Source organism: Penicillium daleae (genome assembly GCF_028827525.1).
Source record: "Penicillium daleae strain IBT 16125 chromosome Unknown utg000005l_segment0_segment0, whole genome shotgun sequence".
NCBI lineage: Eukaryota > Fungi > Ascomycota > Eurotiomycetes > Eurotiales > Aspergillaceae > Penicillium > Penicillium daleae.
Window position 1 is genome coordinate 2780023 of NW_026623153.1, and position 24138 is coordinate 2804160.

At 43.3% G+C, this 24138-nt stretch overlaps 5 protein-coding genes across 5 annotated transcripts; 3 read left to right on the forward strand and 2 right to left on the reverse strand.

Annotated features, from left to right (window-relative positions):
• Positions 1–5126: 5126 nt before the first annotated feature.
• On the reverse strand, positions 5127–7097 carry N7458_005205 (uncharacterized protein; the record flags this gene model as incomplete). The annotated part of the gene is made up of 2 exons (XM_056908587.1): positions 5127–6564; positions 6619–7097. 2 exons carry the CDS (start codon positions 7095–7097, stop codon positions 5127–5129), a joined length of 1917 nt encoding a protein of 638 aa, XP_056767205.1.
• Positions 7098–7782: 685 nt separating this feature from the next.
• Positions 7783–8671, forward strand: N7458_005206 (glutathione S-transferase; the record flags this gene model as incomplete). Its single annotated transcript, XM_056908588.1, has 5 exons — positions 7783–7853; positions 7949–8102; positions 8162–8272; positions 8323–8514; positions 8573–8671. The coding sequence occupies 5 exons, from the start codon at positions 7783–7785 to the stop codon at positions 8669–8671; spliced, it is 627 nt and encodes a 208-aa protein (XP_056767206.1).
• Positions 8672–13098: 4427 nt separating this feature from the next.
• N7458_005207 (uncharacterized protein) lies at positions 13099–14022 on the forward strand (the record flags this gene model as incomplete). Its single annotated transcript, XM_056908589.1, has 1 exon — positions 13099–14022. The coding sequence occupies one exon, from the start codon at positions 13099–13101 to the stop codon at positions 14020–14022; it is 924 nt and encodes a 307-aa protein (XP_056767207.1).
• Positions 14023–16324: 2302 nt separating this feature from the next.
• N7458_005208 (uncharacterized protein) lies at positions 16325–16975 on the reverse strand (the record flags this gene model as incomplete). Its single annotated transcript, XM_056908590.1, has 1 exon — positions 16325–16975. One exon carries the CDS (start codon positions 16973–16975, stop codon positions 16325–16327), a length of 651 nt encoding a protein of 216 aa, XP_056767208.1.
• Positions 16976–18474: 1499 nt separating this feature from the next.
• Positions 18475–18771, forward strand: N7458_005209 (uncharacterized protein; the record flags this gene model as incomplete). The annotated part of the gene is made up of 1 exon (XM_056908591.1): positions 18475–18771. One exon carries the CDS (start codon positions 18475–18477, stop codon positions 18769–18771), a length of 297 nt encoding a protein of 98 aa, XP_056767209.1.
• Positions 18772–24138: the final 5367 nt, after the last annotated feature.

A 24138-nucleotide genomic window follows, 5' to 3' on the forward strand; every position in this document is an offset into this window, starting at 1 on the left:
TCTCGATTTATCTAATCAATAGTTTTAAATTTATTAGATAGAATAACTAGCTTATTCTAGCCTATCTTAGTAGGGCTAGTAGATCTTATAGGTCTACTAGATCTTCTTCCTAACTAAATCGCAGTATTTCTATAATCAGGTAATCGTTAATTAGGTAGTAAAATAATTGCTTTTTTATAAGACTAGTATTAATTAGGAATCTAGCCTTACTAAATAGCAGGAAGCTTTATGTAATTATATTAGATTACATTAATCAGTCTCTCTTAATCAAGAATTGCCTTGATTCGGATAGACTAGGTAATATAATTTCCTTCTCCTTTAAGAGGATCGATATTATGTTTGTTGATCATTTTGAGTTCAAAAAACTTGATTGAATATTTAAAAAATAATTATTTTTGTCAAGAAAGTCGAGATTTCTTAGTGTTTCGTATAGAGAAGTAGACGCGACCGGTAAAAATCGAGTATAAATTTTGAAAACAAGAAGTCGGAGGAGCTTTTTGTTTCTCTTTAAGAGAGAGAAGTTTCTCTTAAAAGTAAGGGATTCTTCGTTAAAGATAGAAGATTAAAGAAGTAGTATAAGCCGAATTGAAGTAGGATCAATTCGGGCTTATAACCTATAAGCAAGCGATACTACGTAGGTTAGGTAGAGAGGAAGTAAGATTAATTAATCTTCTTCCTTTAATTAAATAGGAAGGATAAAATCAATTCGGCTTAGAATCATAAGATAAGAGAAAAGTAAAGTAGGACTAATTCTTGGTTAATTATATTGAATCTTGCTTATATGTTATTAACATAATTATTATCTTGGTAGAGAAAGCAGGGCATATTTATAATCAACTTGTCTCTTGTATATAATCGTTCTAGATAATATATGATGATCTTATACAGACAGATCTAGATGTATAGTGATCTTATACAGTAGCTATTTGATCGGTGGTTGCTTGATTGTACGATATCATTAACTATAGTGATGATGTAGATCGTGTCATTGACCGTAGTGATGATGTAGATCGTATACTATTGTATACGTCTTACTTGATATCATTAACCGCAGTGATGATGGTATAGCATAAAGCTTATAGAGATTTAGCTATCTTGTATAGGCCTTATGAATCTGGCTTGATATACTATATGACGGTTTAGGCATCTTGCCCTATATCTCACACCGAATATCTCACACTCTCTAACTAACTACGTATATTATAGTGTTTATTATAGCTATAGCGTATACGGCGCCGGGGTTAAAACGGAACGTCTAGTTAGTGAATAGTACACGGGAAGCCTGGTATCTAATCGCTTTAACGTAATAGGGTAAATAAAGACTCCGCTTTATTATATAATTTATATTACTACGTCGGCTAGAGAAGTTCTATAGAAGGAATTATAAAGACTAAAAAGTAGCTAGGCGGTACGTGTACGAGATCTAAAATATTTATAACGCTATAACTAAGAATAGCTACTAGGATTAGCGTTAGCGCTACTAGTATAGTTTAATTAGCCTTACTTAGATCGGCGTAATTATTTTAACCTTTAGATTCGGTAGTTTTAGGCCTCGGTTAAGGTTTATTTCCGGTTCTCTTAAGAATCTAGAATACCTCTTACGCTAACTATAATAAGATAGTCGATCGCGATCGAACGTACTACCTAGAACAGACCTCGAATAATAAATAAAAGGGTTAGAAATACTACTTCTCTTCTAACTCTAACTAGTACTATTCTATAGGCCGATAGCTAACCTAGTACTAGGTCTATACCTGAATTTATATACTAAATTTTAGAAGATTCTAGTAACCTACTTAATAAGCGTAATAGCACGTTAACTAACGGAATCGCCACAATCTGATTAACCCGCTACGCTTGCTCTCGTCGGCTAGGGAGTCAGGGGGACTGATAGCAGCAAAATCATATTGCTAGACTCGTGAATTGCAGCGTACCGAGCTACAAGAGTACCTTTAGTCGTAGTTAAAAGCTATTCTCTATCTTAGGGCTCCGATAACAGGGCGCTATAGATCAACGAGCCGACTTTTTGTTTTTATACTTACTCACGTGACCTTATACGAGTTACCTTAGGTAAGCGACGCTTTAAATATCCTTATAGTCGATAGGAGTTATGCTTCGTCTATAGAAGGTCAAGGTATATATATAACTTGCCCTAACAAGCGCACTGCTAATATATATTATCGGTATTAAGTTTCAGTAGTCTTCGATACTACTAAGGCCTTACTAGATAGTAGATCGTCCTCTAGGAGGTATACTAACCTTATACGGTAACGTAGATCTTTAGGAAGTATATATAGCGTACTATATTTAGGGGTTATCTTAGGATTAGATACTTTTAATATTACTTAATTGCTAGTATATACTATCGCTCCTTATAGATCCTATCTATTACCTTAACTATCTACCCGGGGTATATATCTCGCCTTAATAGCCGTATACGCTGCTCGAGCTCTCTAACTAACTATATATATTACAGCGTTTATTATAGCTATAGCGTATACAGCGCTAGAGTTAAAACGGAACGTCCGGTTAGTGAATAGTATACAGGAAGCCCGGTATCTAATCGCTTTAACGTAACAGGGCAAATAAAGACTCCGCTTTATTATATGATTTATATTACTACGTCGGCTAGAGAAGTTCTATAGAAGGAATTATAAAGACTAAAAAGTAGCTAGGTAGTACGCGTATAAGATCTAAAATATTTATAACGCTATAACTAAGAACGGCTACTAGGATTAGCGTTAGCGCTACTAGTATAGTTTAATTAGCCTTACTTAGATCGGCGTAATTATTTCAACCTTTAGATTCGGTGGTTTTAGGCCTCGGTTAAGGTTTATTTCCGGTTCTCTTAAGAATCTAGAATACCTCTTACGCTAACTATAATAAGATAGTCGATCGCGATCGAACGTACTACCTAGAATAGACCTCGAATAATAAATAAAAGGGTCAGAAATGCTACTCCTCTTCTGACTCTAACTAGTACTATTCCGTAGGCCGATAGCCAACCTAGTACTAGGTCTGTATCTGAATTTGCATACTAAATTTTAGAAGATTCTAGTGACCTACTCAATAAGCGTGACAGCACGTCAACTAACGGAATCGCCACAATCTGATTGACCCGCTACGCTTGCTCTCGTCGGCTGGGGAGTCGGGGGGACCGACGGCGGCAAAATCATGTTGCCAGATCGAATCCCCTAAACGCCAAGCCAAACTTTTTACAGGAAGTCAAAGAAGTCAGACGTCTGGCAACTTGCTATAGATTAGCCAGATGCCCTCATCGAGCAATGAATGACCTTGTGATGCTGGCAGGAGAGCACCATGACAAGATGTCCAGAGGCGTCCCACGGTCAAATCGTTAGAGAGCACTTGAACGAGACCTAACTACTGCATAGGGCCTACAGCTAGCTCGAGAGCTAGACTAGCCAGTTGAAATTGGCCAGCATGGTATCGAATGAGGTAGGTGCAGCGGCTGATTAGGCAATTCCTTCATACACGAAGGCTCCGTCCATGGATGGGTATGTTTGAGACATAAGCATCAGCGGATCTACAATTAAATTTCTTAAGCAGGATTCGTCACCATTTGTAACTATTAGGAGGAAAAATCGCCATTCAGGGATTTGTAATAGAGATTCGTGACCAAATCGGGTAGTTGCTTCGCCGCAGAATATGTCATTAGCTCCTTCAGCAACTATATGAAGTGCAAGGTTTGGCGGATAAGGCAATTGGTCCCAAACACGAGTTCTGCCTTAGCCTCATCATGACGGTGCGGACTATACTACTATGTAATTTGATCTGCAGATACGATTCTGTTATATGCTTTACCTGTGGGTTCTCGAGCGCCTGTGTTTGAAGTGAAACCTGATGGACACTCCTCGATTGCCCGACAATGTCGATACGCCAAAGGACCTCAACCCCGGGTTGGCCACATAGCATGCTTGCATGGCCCCTAAACCATTACTATTTGTTTTCTTCTGACCAGTGACTTACAACCCTTACAAGGCTGCCGACGAAAGTTCCGCTGCACCCGCAGTCCAAAAAATGCGCCAACTTGTCGCCTAGACGCATTAAGACGCGAATTTCATGCTTACAGCCATTCGTCTCTTCAGACCAAGGTTCCGGATATGCAATGCTTCCTGAGCGCCAAAGTTCAGATCCCAGTGATATAAACAGGAATTCACCTGACCATGGTAAAAAGCTCGTAAGTTGCGCATATAGTTCACAAGCTTCCAAGTGCATGAACTTCATATAACCGCTAGAACAATAGGCGCATGTAGAGTCGCCGCACAGCGCCAATTCCGAGAGCGAACGGTTGAGCAATTCCATATCCTCCAGTCAAAGTTCGCAAGACTGAAGGAACAAAACGAGAAGTTTTTAGGTGAACTGAGTGAGAAGTCAGCCAGAGTGGGCCAGTTGAAAGCTAAGAACGAGGAATTAAAGTAGAGCTTGCGAGTCTGCGCTAGCTGTGGCAGTCTTTATTGCTCCTTCCGCGGAAACCAAAGGCTGTGCAGATCTTGTCCCTCCTGCTTGGGACCGGAGAAGGCTCAAATACTATCCGGGTTGTGGATTTAGCTCAATGTCACTCCTGTGTAGAAGTATTGACCCTGGCGAACGATGAGGCAGATTGATGATGATAGCAAGATGACGTGGATTTGCTACTCTTCTTTGTCGGTGTACGCTTCTGAGTTATAGGTTCATTTGACAGCTTCTCACTCAATTCCAAGAAAATGCGCGTCTACGTCTCGATTCAACATTGTAGGAACGCTTGGAGTCAATCTTTCCTGAAACTTGCAAGATTTGAAGACCTATGCGAGCTACTTTCCATGCCAGCGGCCGTTCAGGGACACTTGAATTTCGACAAGCGCGCAGCTGATACCCTTTCAAAGCACCCATAACCATCAAAGTCAAGAAATTCTAGAGGAGCTGGCATGGCAGGGTCTCTTCCATTCCATTTCCGTCTATTCAGCGCAATCCTATATAGCCATTAAGAGCATTAAGTGGTCACAACGATAGTAAACCCTTCAACTAAAAAATTAAACTGCAGCTTTTGTCAAGTACCTTGTAGCATAATCCAGCACAAGAGCCAATGCATCCGCCGGGAAAGTGCTCTGAACAACCACTTTTCTTGGTCAGTAGAAGCCTTCGCGGTGGATCTGACATGGCTTCACCCCTGCAGCTAGAAATCCCTTTACGGCCGAGTCGCCGAACTCGTTGGGGCCACAGATGAAAACGTCCTTATCCTTTGGCGCGCGGTCCCAGAATCCTGACCCGACACGTCCTCTGTGAAAAGTAATCTTCACATTTAGTCCTCTAAGAGCATTTATTTCAGGAATAGGTGCCCTCGTGAAGATTTCGACACTGAACTTGACAGTCGGGGACATCTTTGCTAGGGAGGGCTGGATCAGGTGAAGCATGATATCAGGCTCCCTTGTTGATAGAACCATTAACACGTCGCCGTCAGCAGTTGGACCACGCTGCTCTAGCGCGCAAAGCATGGATAGAAATGGCGTAATACCAATACCTCCAGCTATCCATAAGGCATTGACCTTCTCAGAGCTCATGAAAAAGTCCCCTATGACGCCCACCACCTCCACACAAATAGAACCATCAAATTGAACTTTTTGTCCCGGTAGCGTTGACGCATTTGAATTGAATTTGTTGAATAAGGCACCTGTTACTGCGCCGCCGGGCCTTTTGCGCATGGTCAGCTCGAACCATGTCACACCCATACTCTCGTGGGCGCTCGAGACTGTCCATGTACGGACTCGATCATCATTAATTGATTCGGGTGCTGCATCTGCCATATGTTGGTACCGCGGTGGCCCGATCCAGTCCATGAAATCAAGCGCGATGGCCTGCCCAGGTCGTACCTTCAGCTCCGGGCTCCCAGAGCGTGTGGTGACTTTGAACTTGAAAACGGCCAGATCAGCGGACAGTCGCAGCGCCTCTTGAAGAGAAGCTTTATGTCCTCCGTTGGCACTTGAATCGGCTCCCGCCTCCTCCACCAAGTACTTGACCTTGGGGCTGTATGGACTGCGCTCTACGGATGTCCCAGGCTGCTGCCGGACAGGAAGAGCATCGCGAACAAATGTATAGCCGGTCACTTCCAAGGTTGTAAGGCTCGCATGCCTGGTCATCATCTTGAGTGCAGACGGGCCCACGTGGTTCTCGGCAATTCCGGTAAGATAAAGGATATCGCCCGATGTGAAAGAAGCGATCGTCAAGCCAGCCAATCCGCTGGACTCAATATTACCCAAACTCGAAGCAAATCGGTTGCCGGAATAGTCTGGAATGACTACCGTGCGGCCATCGGAGGGTCGAACGCGAATGAAGCCTGGCAAACCGCCTCGAGCATTCATGCCCGCATGGGAAGGATACTTATCGGCGTTTTCTTCGTCTGCGTAATATACCGATGCTATGAATGCGGTGTCTGCCTCGAGGATGAATTTGACCACCTCGTCTGGAAGTCCTTCATCTGGTAAGAGGTGCTGCTTTCGGTATGCAACAACAGGTCGGGTTTCTGGATACGGGACAAATTTGCGAACGTTGATGTACTTGGGACAATTTCTGCGCGTATGTCAGCTAGAATACTCACGAGGAAGTTGTTTGACTAGAACTTACCCAGTGGTCTCTGTGACAGTCATGCCAATGTGATAATCGGACTTTGTGACGGGCTCCACATGTTGAATGCGCCCCGCAAATTTGTTGCGCCTTCGAGTGGAGAATTCAATACCCAAGCCAGCTGTTAGCGATCTTTTCGCGATCGCATCTTTTTCGTCCTTTAGGCTGCCCCAGGATTTGACTGTATCGAGGAGGGGGTCTCCATCCCAGATCCGAGCGTACATCGAGAGCGTCGTGTCATCTGGGCTTTGAACGAACCCGATCGAGCCGTTGGGCCCAGCGACTACGGAAGCCCAAGGACGGCCGTCTCTGTCAAGGGTAGTGACCGGGATGAAGGGAAGATGAGACGTGTGAAATATCCGGTGCTGCTCCGGCATGAAATTTTTCATACTAGTCCAAGAGTTCTTGACGGCATCCGCAAACCCGAGCTTGCGCTGGATTGCCAGCTCGCCAGGATGCCATCCTTGAAGTGCTGCCATGTTTATTGCACCGGATGGTTGTTGGTTTCTACTGAAACAAGTAAACTTGGAGTTGGTGTGGGCCCAGCCGGTGGAAGAATATTATAAGAACAAGCAGTCCAATGTGACCGTGGCTTTCTTCACGACTAGCGTTTTCGATTCCGATCGATGATGACGTATTTACACGGGGATTTTCAAGGATCATCGATCGGAATCAGGAACCCTAATAATGGCGGCGCCTGAACTGATTTCAAGTGTCAGAACTTTTAAGAGGTGGAGAACCACTAAGGAGACCTTTAGGTCTTCGGAATTATTTCTGCACCGGGTGGGCGGAGCCGAGACCTAGGCGGCCAATCCAGTCGAGCTTTCTGGTGGCGTTTGATACTTCATGGATGCTGACACCAGTAGCCACTTTCGGACAGGTCATCATCCATCACATCCCTTTTCCTCTTATTAACTGTGGAGGCTTCGGAGCAGTCTATTGATAGGTCCAGGAGAATGAACCCGAACAGTCCTTCTTGCATCAACCACGGAACTCCAAATCCAATCCAAGTCTATGACGCGACAAGGCCGTTGTGTACACTGTCCCGAGGGATGACAGACTGGTTAATTAGTAGATAATACAGCTTCTTCCTCAATCCCTCTCAAAAATTGATCTCTTTTTACAAATCTTAACCAATGTAACGCCCTTCAAGCAGCACCCATCATGACTTCAGCATCACCAGTTGTCTATCACTACTTCAATATTGGTCGCCTGGGCCGCGGCGAAGTGATCAAGTGAGCTCCCCTTCTTGCAATATTTAGTATTCTTCGAAGCATAGCTTTCTTGAAGTACCGATCCCTCGCGATAAATTTCTGACAGTTCTCCAAAGGCTTTTCATGCAAGATGCTGGGATTGAATTCAAAGAGGTTCGCTATTCACTCGACGACACGTGGGCCAAGGTCAGCAAAGACCTACAGGCGCAAGGCAAATCTCGGACTGGAAAAGTCCCTATCCTCGAGATACACGGCTTGACACTCACTCAAGTTTGCTATACCCTGTCTATATGTGGAGACGTGTAGATTAGGCTTACGTGACTCACAAGCACCTCCCTATTTTGCGTTATCTCGCCCGAGACCTCGGTCGATACGACGGGGAGACCAACGCTGAGAAGTACCTCGTTGACGCCGTAGCTGACATCTACATTGATTGGAGAGTAGGTGACAATCATCCCAGCCTGGCATTTCCGAGCTAATATTTGTTTAGTCTCGTTGGGTCAAAAACCTGGATGAGAAGACTGAGGCGTACAAAGACGGATTTGTCCCTGAAAGTTACAAGGTCTTGGGCGAGTACTACGACGATTACACGGGCCCGTATCTTCTAGGCGACAAGGTCACCTACGCCGACTTCGCGGTCTACCAGGCCATCGATAATGATGAGAGAACAGGCACTCTTCCTGTATGTGTCATCCCAATTGCCCACCCCCTTTGCATACAAATTCACTCACGTGCTCTAGTCCACTCTTCCGGAGTCGCTTCGCACATTCAGGGTTGCTTTTGAACAGCGGCCGAACATTGCCAGTTACATCAAGGAGAACCTGCCGGGCGCAAAGTGAGCTGTGGTTAGGCACATAAAGAACCGCCGTGAAAGTGGGCCCTGCCAGTGAGGATCGTTCTTCCATGTATCAAACCTAACGTACGCTCAAGTTTGTATTTGGTCATTTGGAAATGGCGCACATGGGAGTTCGATCTTCAATTGGTCCACAAAAAAATGACCGTAGAGACAAAAGTCATTCTTGATTCTGAGTTACTGGAATTAATACATGCCGCGACCATTTCTAGATGCCAAAGCATGAGTCTCGTTTCTATTAAGCCAGCTAGATGTCCCACATCGTGTCTCTTTGAAACGTGCGTATATCCAAGCTTGAAAATAAAGCGCAAGAAATATCATGAAAGACCAGCGGGTGAATGCTCCAAACGCCCACAGATTGCTGCTACAGTTCCGGTATTCAAGTTAATTCCAAGCCAAACTTCGAGGCCTCCTCTCCGGAGACGAGTTCCATCCGACCACAGCTTGCGAATCCTCATCTGCAGGGTCTGAGTACGATCTTTCTCAATTGGTCTTCATCCTTCTGCAGAACCTTCGCGAAGTCTCGGGCTTGACGTTGGATCTCTCCCGGGAGTCTCTCTCCGCAAATTGACGCAGGGACATAACGAGTTCTCTGTGTGTCAAAATACCAATCATCCCCCTTCGATTGCACAGCAAAGACATTCGAGTACCTCGGGTTCGCGCTTCATCGGAAATGATTGAGATGGACTGATCGAATGAAGAAGGCGAGAATTCATAGCTTCTTCACGGCGCACGTTACAGTCGTAACAACGGGGCCGACGGTGTCACACTATGCTCTCTAATAGCTGTATAGCTGTAATCAGCCGAGGCGCTTGATCGCCTTTTTTAGCTCATTTACACTCGGGCGAGTTGTGAAGCTGCGTTTTTTGGTGTTTGGCCAGGGCTTTTGTCTCTGGCCTTGCCTTTCGTTCGTGGGAGATATTGGTTATACTACGAATCAGCGGTGCTTCCTCTCTGTCTATCTTAGCCTGGATTCACGTGACTTTCTTCTTCGGAAGGCCCTAGCAAACCCTAGCCGGGTTAGTATAAATTTGAATGTCAGGTTCAGGATAGGGTATCGTGACTGGATGAGAGGAAATAATGCCAGCCAGCCTCATGGTAGCTGGACATCTCAGCCTAGCCGCCTTGTCATGTCTCCTCGTCACAGCATATTTTTATGAACGAAGTGTGGAAAGCCTAAGACGATCTAGTCGATATAGCTTTAGCTGAGGGACAGCTGTCACGGCCAATGTTGATTCTCAATTAATTGATAACAGTGTCTGATCAGATTAAATGAACTGGTCCTGGAGACAGAGGCCTCCCCTAATTGTAAGTTCAACAGTGGAAAAACGGAGGTGGTGTTATTGTAGCAATTAAAATTCAAGTTCTTAAAATTTAAACATGAGGTCGTATAGTAGAAAGTGGTGAGAAGGTTGTTTAAACGCTGTCCTCTCTGCTTCACTCTCATTTGAATGCTTGGTTCTCAGTCAAGGTTGAGGGCGTCAGATTTTGACTGGCTGCCTCGTGGCATTAACTAATTGCAGTACTTCCTTGGACACATTGTGTCGCTCAGAGGGCGATTTAATCTGAAACAGTGAAGCAGTTTCCTGCTTGTGTATGATCAGGATATTCACCAACTGATTATAGATGATAAAGAAGGAAATCTCGATAAATTGATTCAATTCTGTCACCTTTTTTTGGAGAAAAAGATCGTTGCTTCGTTTACAGTATTAAAAATGAATTGCCCATATGGTGACGGCAGTTTTTGGAGGCCCGTTCGTTCAACGTGCCATTTTTGTCTTCTTAACATGAATCACAACAAAGATCACGGTGCCTTTTTGTGGAGGATATTATTTTCGCCATTAGATTTCAGGACCTGCAGGAATTGCGCTTCTCCTTTCAACCAGCCTTTAAAAGCGACTCTCAGCCTTTCATTTCACAAGTGCTGTCATATTCATAACACCCCCCAAGAGCAAGCCATCATTCTACAATGGCTGCTTTAGGAACTGTCGGATGCAATAAATCTTCAAAGAGAAAATTGATGCGCCAAAAACAGTATCGTCGCAAGACGAATATGATGAAAAAGGCATCTGAATATAGCAAGATGTGTGATGCAGATGTTTGTGTAGGTATTCGCATGCGCGAGACTGGTCAGGTACATATTTTGTCAGCGGATGCCTCAGGCTTTTGAGCCTTCCTTACTTCGCAATTGGTACGTAAACTACATGACATCATCCAGCAAACGGTGCGCTGACTAGTCAGAGCTCCCATTACCTGACTCCGACTGTGATGACCGATCGTGATCTGCAGGAACCCAGAGAAGAGACCGTTTCCGGAGATGCATGATAGGCATTTCCCATCGCAGATGCTATACGTTGAGGCAGGGCAATTGGAAGACAGACCACGGTTGGGGTCGCTGGTGACGAATAAATCCAACTTCTCATATACCCATACAAGTGGATGAGATATTTGCAGAATATTTTGCAAAACGAAACAGACTTTCTCCTTGGATGTTTATCAGTCTGCGAGTACAGCATGCCTCCCAGAGATCAGAGCAAGCTTGGGTCAACATTTTGAAGACATCAAAACCAGACTATCATGTGGCGACCAACTAATAGAGTTAATAGTGTAATCGTAGCTGTGGTGATGAAATCTATCAGACATATCAGCGGCCGGCTGAACGCCCATAATGCAAGGGAAACTGATATACCGAAAGCTTTCCTGCCTCCAACTGATCAAGCTACACGTATAGTAAAAAATATTAGATATATACATGGATTTATTGCCGAACTATGAACAATTTCATAACTCTTCTTATATTAGAATAACAAAGCAAACTATTCGGCATTGGTATGACAAACGCAAAAGGGCTCGTGTCCCACCAACTAGGGGCAACGAGGAACACGGGAAACTTGGGCAGAGTCATTGTTACGACTCCAGTAAATCGTAGACGCCTTCACGTCGACTTCTGCCAAGAAGAAATTGAACAAGCTGGTATCACGTTCCGAAAATGCCCTTGTGAGGAGCGTTCCATTCCACGCTCCTACGTTCGAGCTGGACAATTGATCACCTTTAGTCACTATCTCGCCCATTGCATCCTGAATATCGGTCCAGTCTGGATCATCCCATGATCCATTCCCGCAATTTGGAAACAACTCCCATCCTATACATGCTTCCCCAGGGAGACCGTTGATTTGTAGAAATTCATAATTCAACCCCAAAGAGGAGCACCGTGGAAGAGCAGCATCTCTCGTAGGGAGATCGCCGTGGCTCGTAGTGCCTCGGATGAGAGTGAAGTCCTGGTCGCGAAATTGGATTTGCTTTTTGAATGCAAATGTTGTCTGGGAAAAGGCTATCAGGCCTACAATGAAGGTAACGAGTGCACTGAGAGCAGGCATAATGCCAAGGTCGATTGATAAATGAATAGAAATAAATCTTCGAGATATATAAGGCGCAGGTACAGTTTGAAGAATTTAAGAATTTGTTATGTGGAGAAAGTCGCCTTTCCTGTTGTCACTTCCGATCAGAGGCCTGTGAGCACATTCAAGGGGTGGAGGGGGACTTCATTTTGTAGTATAGAACGTACGTACCACTTACTCAAGTAACTCAACTTGCTGAATGTCCTAAATCAGCTGTCTATTTGCAACAGATCCAAATTCGCCCAGATAAGGTCAAAATGGATACCATGACCCTTTGTTACTCTTACCCTCGATAGACTTGAATCTGCCAATAAACAATAATATAGATTAGGAGATATGGTGATGAATACAATAAAGGCTATTATATAGATCATTGGGAAACGAAAATTTGACCATGATCTTGTATTGGAATGCACTGGACATAATGTTCATGTAGCTTAGCGAATTGTGTATTACGGGTGCATAGACTCTGGTGTGCAAGTTGTTTTGCTACTGCCATTTGCCTAGGAAATTTATGTGATCCATGTCTCGTATCGCGCTTGTCCTTGATTGTCTAGTCTCCCAGAGCAGGTCCTCACATGGCAGTGGGAAATTTTGAGCAAAGGCTGACTGTCTGTCCATGTTTTTGGCCACAATGGACTAACGATGGGTATGAATAACCCGACGCCATATCAATCTTGGCGGAAATCAGATCGCGCTCAGGCTACATCACGTCAACGGTCGTACATCTTACGGACCCCATTCAGCTTGCTTTGAGCGGCAAAAAAACTCTGAGGAATATTCTGACGTTCTTATTCTTTTCTTTGCTATCATTCAAATCTTCAAATCTCCCCAATTTACTAGCGAGGCCCCTTTTTGCGAGTGAACCCGTATTTCTCCCGCTTTGTAAACCCGGCCAGCATTTTATGGATTCCCGCAGCTAAGAAGTCTGATTCCATTGAACCATTTAAAGGCTAAAGCTTCTACCTTTTAATGTGAGCCAACACCAAATGGTGCAGTGGGATAAATGCCCATCATGCCTTCAGCCTCAGACGTCTCGGGGTTCTCGGATTCCGACTTCCAACCAGATGATGATGCAGTGACAGAGGAGCAGGCAGAGGCATGGATGAGGGAATATCGAACACTGGCAAAGGCGAAACCGTTATCCAAGGAGGATATAAAAAGGCTTGGAGAGCTTCATTCTGACTTGATGAACTACAGATTTACTGACCCTGGCCGATTTGACGAGAAATTTCAGTTAAGCAACGGGATAGATCTCGAACTAGTTGAAGGAGCTTCACCAGACAATTTGAACACCAACGAAGACCGAGAAGGCCCTCTCCAAAAATCCAGCAATCATGTTGGCCAAAACGGCAAGGAACGCTATCAGGAAATATCGCAAACTCCAGATAGGCGATCAACGAAGCCCACAGATATCATCGGAAGACCAATGAGATTCCAAGATAAAACAGAGCCTGTTGGTGTCCCAGTTGCATGGTACAGCAGCAACTGGAAGAAGAATCACCAGCGGAGGATCTACCAAATTGACTCATCGGATCATTACAAGATTGGAAAGGCAAAAAATTGGGGACTTTCCGAGCTTGCGAATCTTCCCGAAGTCTCGAGCAGCAAGGAAACTATACTTGACATACCAATGAACAGCAGTCCGGTTCATCACCAATACAATTTCAGTAACATCGAAAAATTCGTCGCTGTAGTCGCGCCATACTCTGAAAACGCGAGTCATGAATTCCAACCTGAGGTACTTCTTACACGGCCGACCTATGTTCTGATCAAGTGGAAAGATATCCTTCCCCAACATCTGAAGCACTCTTCTCTAATGGGAGATTGCAAAAGTTTCATTTTGAAGAGTAAGCTTCTGGGTGCCGTTTCAAAAATCAATGGGATTACTTTGAGAGGTTGGATTGAGAACCTTCGTGGCCAAATTAAAAGTGAATAATCTGGAGCGTACGGAACGAAGATGAGCGCGGCAAGCTTCGATAAGATCTAATGGCCTCGACAATTCGGGAATATGAACAGGTAATGTTTTTGCTTTCTGTTTAGGCCCAGAACAGTTGAACGATTCTGGCGAAAGGTAGAACGCGGAAAGATCTTATCTTCGCCATCGCCGGGTATGAATCGTCGTTCACCAATGTCTCTTATCTGTGGCACTTTCTTGGGTTGCAAAGTACAGTAACTTGTGTTGGAGGTGAAAAAGATACTTATTCCAATTGATAAACTTTAAACTCGTTTCATTTGGTAGAATACAGATGCATCAGCTCTCGTGAGTCTCTAGGTTCGTCGTCGTGGTCGTACGGGGTTTGAAGGTGTAGTTTCCGGTGTACAAAACCTCTACAGTCGGTTGGTTGGTTGGTTGATGTCATTTACCCCGACCCCTCGCAGTTAAAAGCGATATGCAGGATACAACTACTTTCTAAATACATGCTGATTGATCCCTGAGATTGTTCCAAACTTTCTGGACGGTGAACTTGGAGCCTCACCTGGTAAAGCATGTCGTGGCCTTGTTGCCATTTGCGGTATTAGGCTGCCCTCATGGCGCGGCTATAATGAGTTCCCAGATAAGGCGGCCAAGAGTTGTCCGCGGCTGGCTGCATCTCCACTAGAAATCGCGAGAATGCTGGCAGTGCTGAATTTAAGAACCTGGACAATGATTGGGCGGCGGATGCGGTTCTTGGGCGTTTCTTTTTGCTTTTCTCAAGCTTGAATGGCGACGGTTTATTATGGAAACGGCGGTGAAGATCTTCGATTGTAAGTATGGGGTTGGGAGGCGTAGATTGAGGTTTAGTCGTCGGCTGCGGTGAAGATGTGGTAGGTTGCTGGAGAACAGAGGCGTAGGTATGTGGTTGGCATTGGGGGAGAGAGGTGGTTGTCGGGGTTGGTTGGATGGGTCGTGGAGGACAGGTGGCTGGTAGCGATGCTAGCGGTTCTGATTCGAGCCTGGCGGGTAGTAACTCGGCAGGAGTCTCAAGGTCGAGTTCCGCTTGGCTTTCTGGTGTGGGAGCTGTTGGTGCCGGGTAAGGTTCGGGTCGCGAATTAGAATCGGGAGCGGTGATATGAGTAGATGGGGTTGCGGAAGAGGGCGTGCCGGCGTGATTAGATGCACACGGTAGAAATGGTCTAAGGTCATGGCAAATAACTTGCCATAAGCAGTCTTCTTTGTGTATTTTCGATAAATCGCCAGTGGGGTTTTCCTGGATGGCCTTCAGCGGGACCACGGTCTCACAGGTAAAGCAGCATGCGGTGTCGCCCACTCCAGTGCGGACTTGGTGGTAGAGGCCATTCTGGGCAAGTTGATGGGGAGTAATACCAGTAAGGAGCTGGCGTTGAAATGAGATAGCTCTGGCTGCGAGGGTTGAGTAGGTGGTTGAGATGCGGAAGAGGGGCTTCACGTTGCGTTGTGGGATGGTTCGGTTAGACGGCAAGGTGGATTCGGTGGTGGGGTGGTGGGGTGAGAGGCTGCGAACGGGCTGGGGAAGATTTTGAAAGGTTTCTGGTTCCCACCAGGGCCTGGTGGATGAGACTCCATCACCTTCCGTCCTTTCAATGAATTGAAGCAAAGGAAGGTCTGCGAGATCGAGGGAGCTCAAGTACACAGGAAACTGTGGTAAGTCCGGTCTCAAGTACATATTCCGAAAAGATAACTAACGGGTTTTATTATGAAATAACCATGAAATTTTCTATCTAAAATGTGGAACTGCGAACTGGCTACATTACACAGTTCAGGTCGTAGTAAGTACATTGATGATGATCCGCTTTCTGCGTGGTGTTATAAAAACGGCAAACGATCTGTAAATGCAGATGATATGCACGTGTAAATCCAAGACGACTGGCTTATTATTCAAACTGATTGAGCTTTGGTAGCGACTACGGTTGAGTGAATCTTAAAAGCTTAACATCAAAGCCCAATTATTCAAAAACCTGTTAGCATTTAGCACACCGTCATGTTCTTGGCTCGCGGTTTTAAGACAGCCAGCTACAACACCCGACTAGTGGATACTCAAGCGAAGGTCGATAACATGAGGCAGGAATATGGCTCTATTATGTAACAGGGAGGAGGTTTTAATCCCAACAATATTGCCTGATAATATGGGAATCAATTGCTTTCACGTGATTCAGGCACCCATGCCGCTTGACACGCTACCGTCCAATTGATACATTAATTTCGCACAAGATAAATCAGTCACTGAGATATTTGCAGATGAAGCCCCATGGAATTTCTCATTGCTATTTCCACGGACATGTCAACCCTTCCATTCAGTTTCCCAGCCTTCTCCGAAATTGTTCGACCACAGAAACTCCACCTCATCCCAGACATCCCGTGAAACGTCCTGCCATTGTCTCGCATTCAAATTTTCAAGCATCCCCGCATCAACAATATCGAACTTGTGGCCTGCCAAACCGCCACGAGCGAGATATGCACCACCTTGAATACTTGTCGAACTGTCGGACGACCAACAAATTCGCATAAGAACGAGATGACCGATAGTTATTCCAGATTTGAGGTTGGTTTCAAGGACGTATTCCTGGGTAGTCAAGTTTCTCAGCACTCGATTTCTGGAATGAGTGGCCGTTTCTGCTTGATCCTTTTTTTCTTCCATGTAAGACCAAAACCCAAACTCCCGCTCAACTATATCAAACCGTAGATCGCTCGACATTGTATTGAGTTTTGCGGAGGTGAGAGGGTGGTTGTGTTCTTGCATTGCGTCCGGGAGATCCTTCGGATTCAAGCAATCACCAATACAGATAAGTGGAGCGCGAGCCCAGTCTTCTTTAATAAGGTCGCTGAGTATGTCTGGCCAGGAAGAAAAAAGCATTTCCGACAACTTTCTACCAAATACTTTTGCAGTGTAGTCGCGTTTAGAAGGGCAAGCTACCAGCCAGTATTGACCCATCGTTGGTTTGTTGAGGACTCGCTTGGACAGAGGAACGAAGGAAAGATAGATAAGAAACTCAAGCGAAGATGAAAGCGAGCGTGAGGATTAAATCTAGGAGCAGTTTCGGGTATTTATATCCTTGGTAAGATGTAAGAAGCATCAATAAAACTTCGAGTACCGTACGTCTTTGAGCATCCTCAGGCGATGGGCTATGTCAATATCAAATTATACAGTATGTGTGTGAAAATCATTTACCCTGGCCCTCAGTGAAGTCGGTTTACTAGACTGAAATACTAATTCGCAGTCTAGTATTGTAGGCTGTGATTTATATTCAGCTCTTACTGGTCCATATAGGACAGCTATTCTGTGACTCCGGAATGCAGTACATGAATGATATGTCGTCAGTCTACCACTGTTCACTTCACTTTGTACACGGTACATGGCGGGTGATATTTAGGCCATAGTCAAGACTCCGGAGCTTAGCCGGAGCATTTGCTCAATTGGCTAACCAGCCCCGTCCACTGGTAAAAGGATCGGCGAGTCGGAACTACCGATATGAAGCTAGATTTTCATAGACGCTTGTTCAATATACTATAAGAGGCAGCTCCCACCGATCGTCTAGATGTGGCCAATTTTGCTTTGACTTCAGTCTCGCAGAATGACAGTGCCTAAGCGCTCCTCACACCCGAGTTCCTTCGCTTCTTCACGGGATATTCCCTCCCCCCAGGGTCTTCACCACAATATTCTCTCTGCCTCCTGTGAGCAATCTTTGTGCGTCACTATTCCAAGATCGCCAGCGCCTTATCTTAGGAAGTCTTATCTTCCAATTCAAGTATCAGAATAATTCCTGAGAGATTCCGAAGCTACAGTCATTCTCGAAATCGCCTTGACCAGTACACACTGAGACTCTATTTCTTGGTATTGATTGATGGGGTTTTCCAATAACATCCGTGGGTTCACGGTTTCCATGTCTCCTTTTCCTGCGGTTCCCTGAGTCCCATTTTGACACGAGCAACTGCTTAGGATAGCTGTCTATTCAGGGTAATGCTAATTTGAGCTTCACTTTCCCACCAAACCCATCTCTAAAGCACGTTGGAATATCGACGTACGTTGGGGAAAGAGCCAGAGCAATGACGTCACTGAGCCTTATTGGTGGTGATCAGTAGTGGAGATTCGGGACTCCTAACCCAAAATGGACCAATGCGCCCTCGAGAATGCAAGGGCTTTGATGTTGAACAATGCGACTGTGCGGGCTACCTTGTCAGCCAGTCCTATATGGACTGCTCTGGTGGAGATCGTATCACCACTCACTCAGGCTAACTCGAACACTACTAATTCGGAAAAAAAGGTTCGGCGAAGCTGAGTGTTGAAGTCGGCATGTCAAAGATGAGGCATACATCATACAGCCCGTTGTAACTAGGATACTTGCCTGGGATTTAATTAAGCATTAGCGAGTGGAAGCAAACAGTGAAACGATATTAGGAGTTATTCCCAGCTTTTGTACTGGTATGCCATTGATGAAGCTGGCCATTATTTCGAGGAGGTATTTAGAGAACGCTATTGGCTCCGTGGCCGGCTGTTTCACGCGAATTACAGCCTCCGGGATAGCCGGGAAGGATGCGAGCGATAAGGGGTCGATGCCAGTGCCGGCCCCGGAACGAGTGAAGGCGCTTGAGTCATCTCCAATGTGCCTGGGCTCGGCCATGTCTAATTTGCTCGATATTCTTGAACAAGCCCTGTCTGCGACATCTAGCAGTGTCCGCGTTGCACTACTTGCTACTGGTGGGTTGGCCTCCAACTGCTTCGCGAGTTGATCCTTAGCAGCCTCTATCTTTGTGTCTTGCCCACAGGTCAATTATGTCCAATCTTGCGTCGACGTATTGGAGCCAGGGCCGGTGGAAAGAGGCCGAGCAGCTCCAAGTGCAGGTGATGGAGACTCGCAAGACGAAGCTCGGCGAGGACCATCCTGACATACTAACAAGTATGGCCAATCTTGCTTTCACCTGGAAATCTACATGTCAAAATACCAAAGCTATCGATTTGTTGAGGATCTGCGTAGCTAAACAGCAACGAATCATAGGTCCTGCTCATCCTGACACTGTCTCCCACTCTAACGCGTTGCTAGAATGGGAAACTGCGGAGCCGGATACGGGAGCTATATAGGGGAGCTGGATGTCGATACATAATCCATTGAAACACTACCCGCCAGTCAAAATCTGACGCCCTCAACCTTGACTGAGAACAAAGCATTCAAATGAGAGTGAAGTAGACTGTTGCACCTAAATGGTGAAGGCAGAGGGACCCCAGAGAGTATCTGTAGCAAATGGCCCGGATTGGCTACTTCGGGAAGTGGAGCGCTGCTCCCAAACGGTGGAAGCAGCGGAACAAACAAAGGTGTCGCGAAGACTACACAGCGAAATTCTTCGTCTGGGACAGTTGATTAGGCCAGCAGAGCGGCATGCCGTGCCCCATTTTTTTTGCTCCATTGATATAGCAATGCCTTTTATGAGTTTTTTGTTTATCATAATTTCATCGACAGATCAAATACGGTCATTTGAGGCTGAACGAAGAACACAAATGTGGCTGATGAGTGGCTAATTGGACTTGAATGTGGGCCAGGACCCAGGCCAGCCTCCAGGCCTTTTTGACATGTGAACAAAGGGCCGATCGTCTCGAGCAGGTAAACATATCAATAGGACAACGTACAAAAGAAGCTGAGGTGTTACAGTAAGTCGGCGTTCAAGAGCGACCGCAATATGAGCATTGGCTAGCAGACAAACGAACCCTGCATGTTTGGCATTGGAATGCCCGATAGCCGCTTAAGGGCCCGAATTGCCTTCTCCCCGAATGCATGCCTTGCTCTCATTTGGACTTCATTCAATCTATCTTCTTCCGAACTAGCAAGCCACTTTCTAATAGGTTGTACAAGTCCAAAAGCAAAGTCTGCTGCTGAGCGTAAGCGTCTACAGTATAATAATAACACGTTATCTTATTTTCCAAAACCTCAGGAATTAATCATCTTTCAGGTCATAAATTTGCTGGGAATTCTAACGTATGTAACTGCTGGTCGAATACGGTAAAATCTGAAGCTCTTTCCCAAGCTAAATCTGGATTTGTCGCACAGTACGAGACCCTTAGTGATCAAAATAAAAATGAGTTAATCTCCCACAGCCCAGTCACTTTAATACTATTCGTTTGCTCAAAAGACGTATCTGCCTTGCTACAATAATATTTCTGCCAAAGCCATCTGAAATGGCATCATTAGCTGATTTAGTCGGCCAGAAACTAGGCTTGCTTTGGGAACGCGCGCTGCACACTAAGGGATTGACGTCATAAGCCTAAGCCATGTTCGGAACTTTGATTTGTTTAGTGATTGCGTTCCCTGTGCCCGTCTACCTCTTCTGCCAGTGATTTATATTTCATGAAGGTTCGTACCATGCGAGGGGTGGACCTTTGAGCACTTGCAGGTGAACTTGATTTCCATTTCAACCATTGACTCAACTTACCTCCGCCGAGGATCTCGGTAGGCAGCCTAGACTTAGCCACGGTCCCATCGGAAATCCGGGGAAGCCTTCTGACAAGCTTGTTTTGTTAAAGAAGCATGAGGTTCTGGCGTCTGAACAATAGGTAGTGTTGGTATCACCAGCTAGGTACTGTGTACACAGTTAAGTGGACAGCGTGTATGCTATTTTTTATTCATCGCGATAATTAATAGTATATACTAGGTTTCTGTTCTAGTAGTAGTAGAGAAGGTTTCTAGGAAATCAACACCTAAACGTTGATTAAATCCTTGTATAACCTATCTAGCCTTATAGCGAATCGTTTTGTTCGCATTTGTAATATAATTAGCCTAGATGCCTATAGCATTTTTTATAGGCTTCTTTTTGAACACCTATCTACCCCTAATAGGTATTACACTAGGGGGTATATCAACAATTTCATAGGTTACCTGATCTATCAGGCTCTGATTTTCGTCCTGACAGGCCCTATACCACTTATTCCTTTTAGCTAATTGCATAGCTTAGTCAAAGGTAGAGGGTTCTTTATCAGTTACTGCCGATAATATATAATTAGTAGGCTGATCGTTGATAATAGTCTTTATAAAATCTCCTAGTAGCGTATCCGATATAGTATATATATCTTCGCTATCTTTAGTAGATTTTAGTGATAGGATTTAGATCTCTATCTTATAAGATAGATCCGCTGCTATAGCAGCTTCCTTACTAGTAGTTTGCTTAGTAGGTTTACTAGCTAATTTGCTAGTAGATAGGCTAGTAGATTTACTAGTATTTCTAGCAATCTTCTTTTTGATTAGGTTTACTGCTTAATTAGCAGATCTTTTCTTAGTAAATCGATTTTCGATTGCTTTGATTCCTAGCTCTTGATTAGCTAGATTAGATTAATTCTTCAGGAATCTACCTTCTAAGATAGTAGGGTCTCTTGACTAAACTATCTTCTTCTACTTTAGGTTATATAGCTTATAGTGCTTCTGCTCACTATAGCTAATAACAATAGCTATAGATTTTCTTGGCGATAGCTTACTAGGCAGGTTTTTGTTTGTATAATAGTAGGTAATAGATCCCTAGGTCTTTATATACCTAATAGCAGGTAAGCGCTTGTGATATATCTTATAGGGTGATTTAAACCCTAGAGCACTATATAGGGTTATATTATATAGATAGATAGTAGCTAATAAGGCTTCTCCCTATATATCTTCTTTTAATCCTAATTGGATTAATAAATATCTAATCTTATTTATAAGTATTAGGTTTATGCGCTTAATTAGGCTATTAGCTCTTTTGTATAGATAGGCGTAGTTCGGTGTATAATACCGTATCTTCCTAATAATATATAGAAGTTATTATTTACGTATTTAGTACCGTTATCGGTAAATATCTCTTTAATCTTCTTATTAAGCTAGTTTTTAACTAATTGCTTATATAAGGTAAATTTCTTAATAGCTTCGTCTTTCGATCGAAGTAGAGATATATATAGATATCTTGATACTTTATTAAGAAACGTGATATTGTGGTCCTAAGGGTAGATGGGGCATGCCCTTCTAAGTATGGTAAAGGAGAGACTATATACACATACGCGGCCGGACGGGGCCTTACGTGACTAGAGACTAAATGGGGCCTCACGTGACCGAAAGTGGCCGGAAGGGGTTAGTGGGTCAGGCCTACTAAAAGGGAGCCTAAGGCAGAAAAAGCTCCCGGGATCTTATCCTCTCCTACTAAATCTGATCTCGACCCGAGATTATTGTATACAGGCATAAAAGGGCATATATATAACTAAAGAAGGGCAAAAATAGAACAAAGGAGATATACGGGGTTTAAACCTATAACCGTAAATAAAGGAAAGTCGAAATCCGTAGATAGATTTTCTAGAACAAATTAGGAAGGAACCGAAAGTGGCTCTTTCCTCTAGAAAGGTATTATTCAAAGAAAATTAACAAATAAAGAACTCGTCAACGCAAATACGCGCTTCTTCTTCTACCCTCTCTAATACAACTCTCCTTCCTATTAATCTTGATCGATTATATTAGATAGATCTTTTAATTTTAATTAACTAGAATCTTCCTTATATAGCTTTATATATATTATATATAGGGTAGTTCGATATAGATTATCTTGCTTATACCTAATCAGTATAATATTTCGATATTAATCGAAAATAGTAGCCTTTTCTCTATTAAATAGAGATACTGAATTCTTTAGTATATATATACTTAATATATTGATTCCTAATTATAGGATATAGAGTATATTAGTTAGTTTGTAGACTAGATTAGTATTCGTCTAGAAGATAATATCTCTAGTAAGATCGATAGATAATCTTTATATATTTCCCTATATAATAGTTTTATTAGTTTTATATACACTATTAAACAAATCTAATTTAGATACTATATATATAGTAGTAGCTATATTAATAATGAAAATCACTTTTATAGTAGAAAGATCTAAATTTATTAGATTATATACACTTTCTATAGTGATATCAGAATTAGTTTCTTGGTTTGTTTTGGTAGGTAGATAAATTACCTAATCGGTTTTATATAAGAACTTATCGTAGAGTAAGAGACTTCTTAGTATATTCACTATAGATTTATTACTTAGATTTAAGTAGTCTCTTATTAGGTTTTAATCATTAAAGATTAGTAGGCTATACCTAATTAGCTATGCCTCTATTATAGGTATATTATAGTTAATTCGACTAATCGGTATATAATAGATATCACTATTAAGATTAGTAAGATTATTAGCTAATAGGCTAGTAGGTAGTAGGTTACTAGCCGAGGTTTCTTGATATTTAGCTTCTATAGGGTAATCTATTATATAACTAGTAACGTGGATTTCTTCCTCGTTAGATTGCTTATTCTTATTAAGTATCGCTATAATTATCCTCTTTTGTTTATTAATCTTTTAATGATCGATTTGATTAGATCTAGGCTAATTTACTCTAGGTATCTAATTAGCTAGTCTACTAGAAGGATATAGATACTAGTAATCTGATACTATATAGCTTCGTATATTATAATGCGTATAGTATTTACTAGAATTTGATAGTTTTTTCCACGGTTTTTTGCTAATTCGACGATTTTGATTAGCCTGACGATTTAATTAGTGATTTATCTAATAGTTAGGCTTATGATTAGCCTAGTAATTGTTTTAACGATTATTTTGACGATTGCTTTAACGATTGCTTTAACGATTGCTTTAACGATTACTTTAACGATTGCTTTAACGATTGCTTTAGCTAGTAGCTATAAAGATTTACTTGCTCGATTGAATATAACCGCGCGATTCGTTAATAAGATTAGCGAATAACGATTTAATCGTATAGGAATTAGAATCTCTACGAAGAGATTAAATGATATTTTGAACAATTAGTACGTACGATTAGTCAAGATTATTAAGAACCTATACGAATACGATTTATTTAGGGAAATCGATTCCTAGGCTTACTAATTTGATTAGTAGGCGCCTTATCTTAGTAAGATAGTTATATATACTATCGAAATCGCCTAATTAGCTATTAAATAGGCTCTTTAATACAAGGAATTCGGTAGTAAATCCTTTCGGCTGATATTAGGTAGCTAAGGTAACCTATACTTAGTAGGCCGATATAGTATCTCCTAGCTAAAAGAGTAGGCTATCTTTATATAATAGCTTGATTAA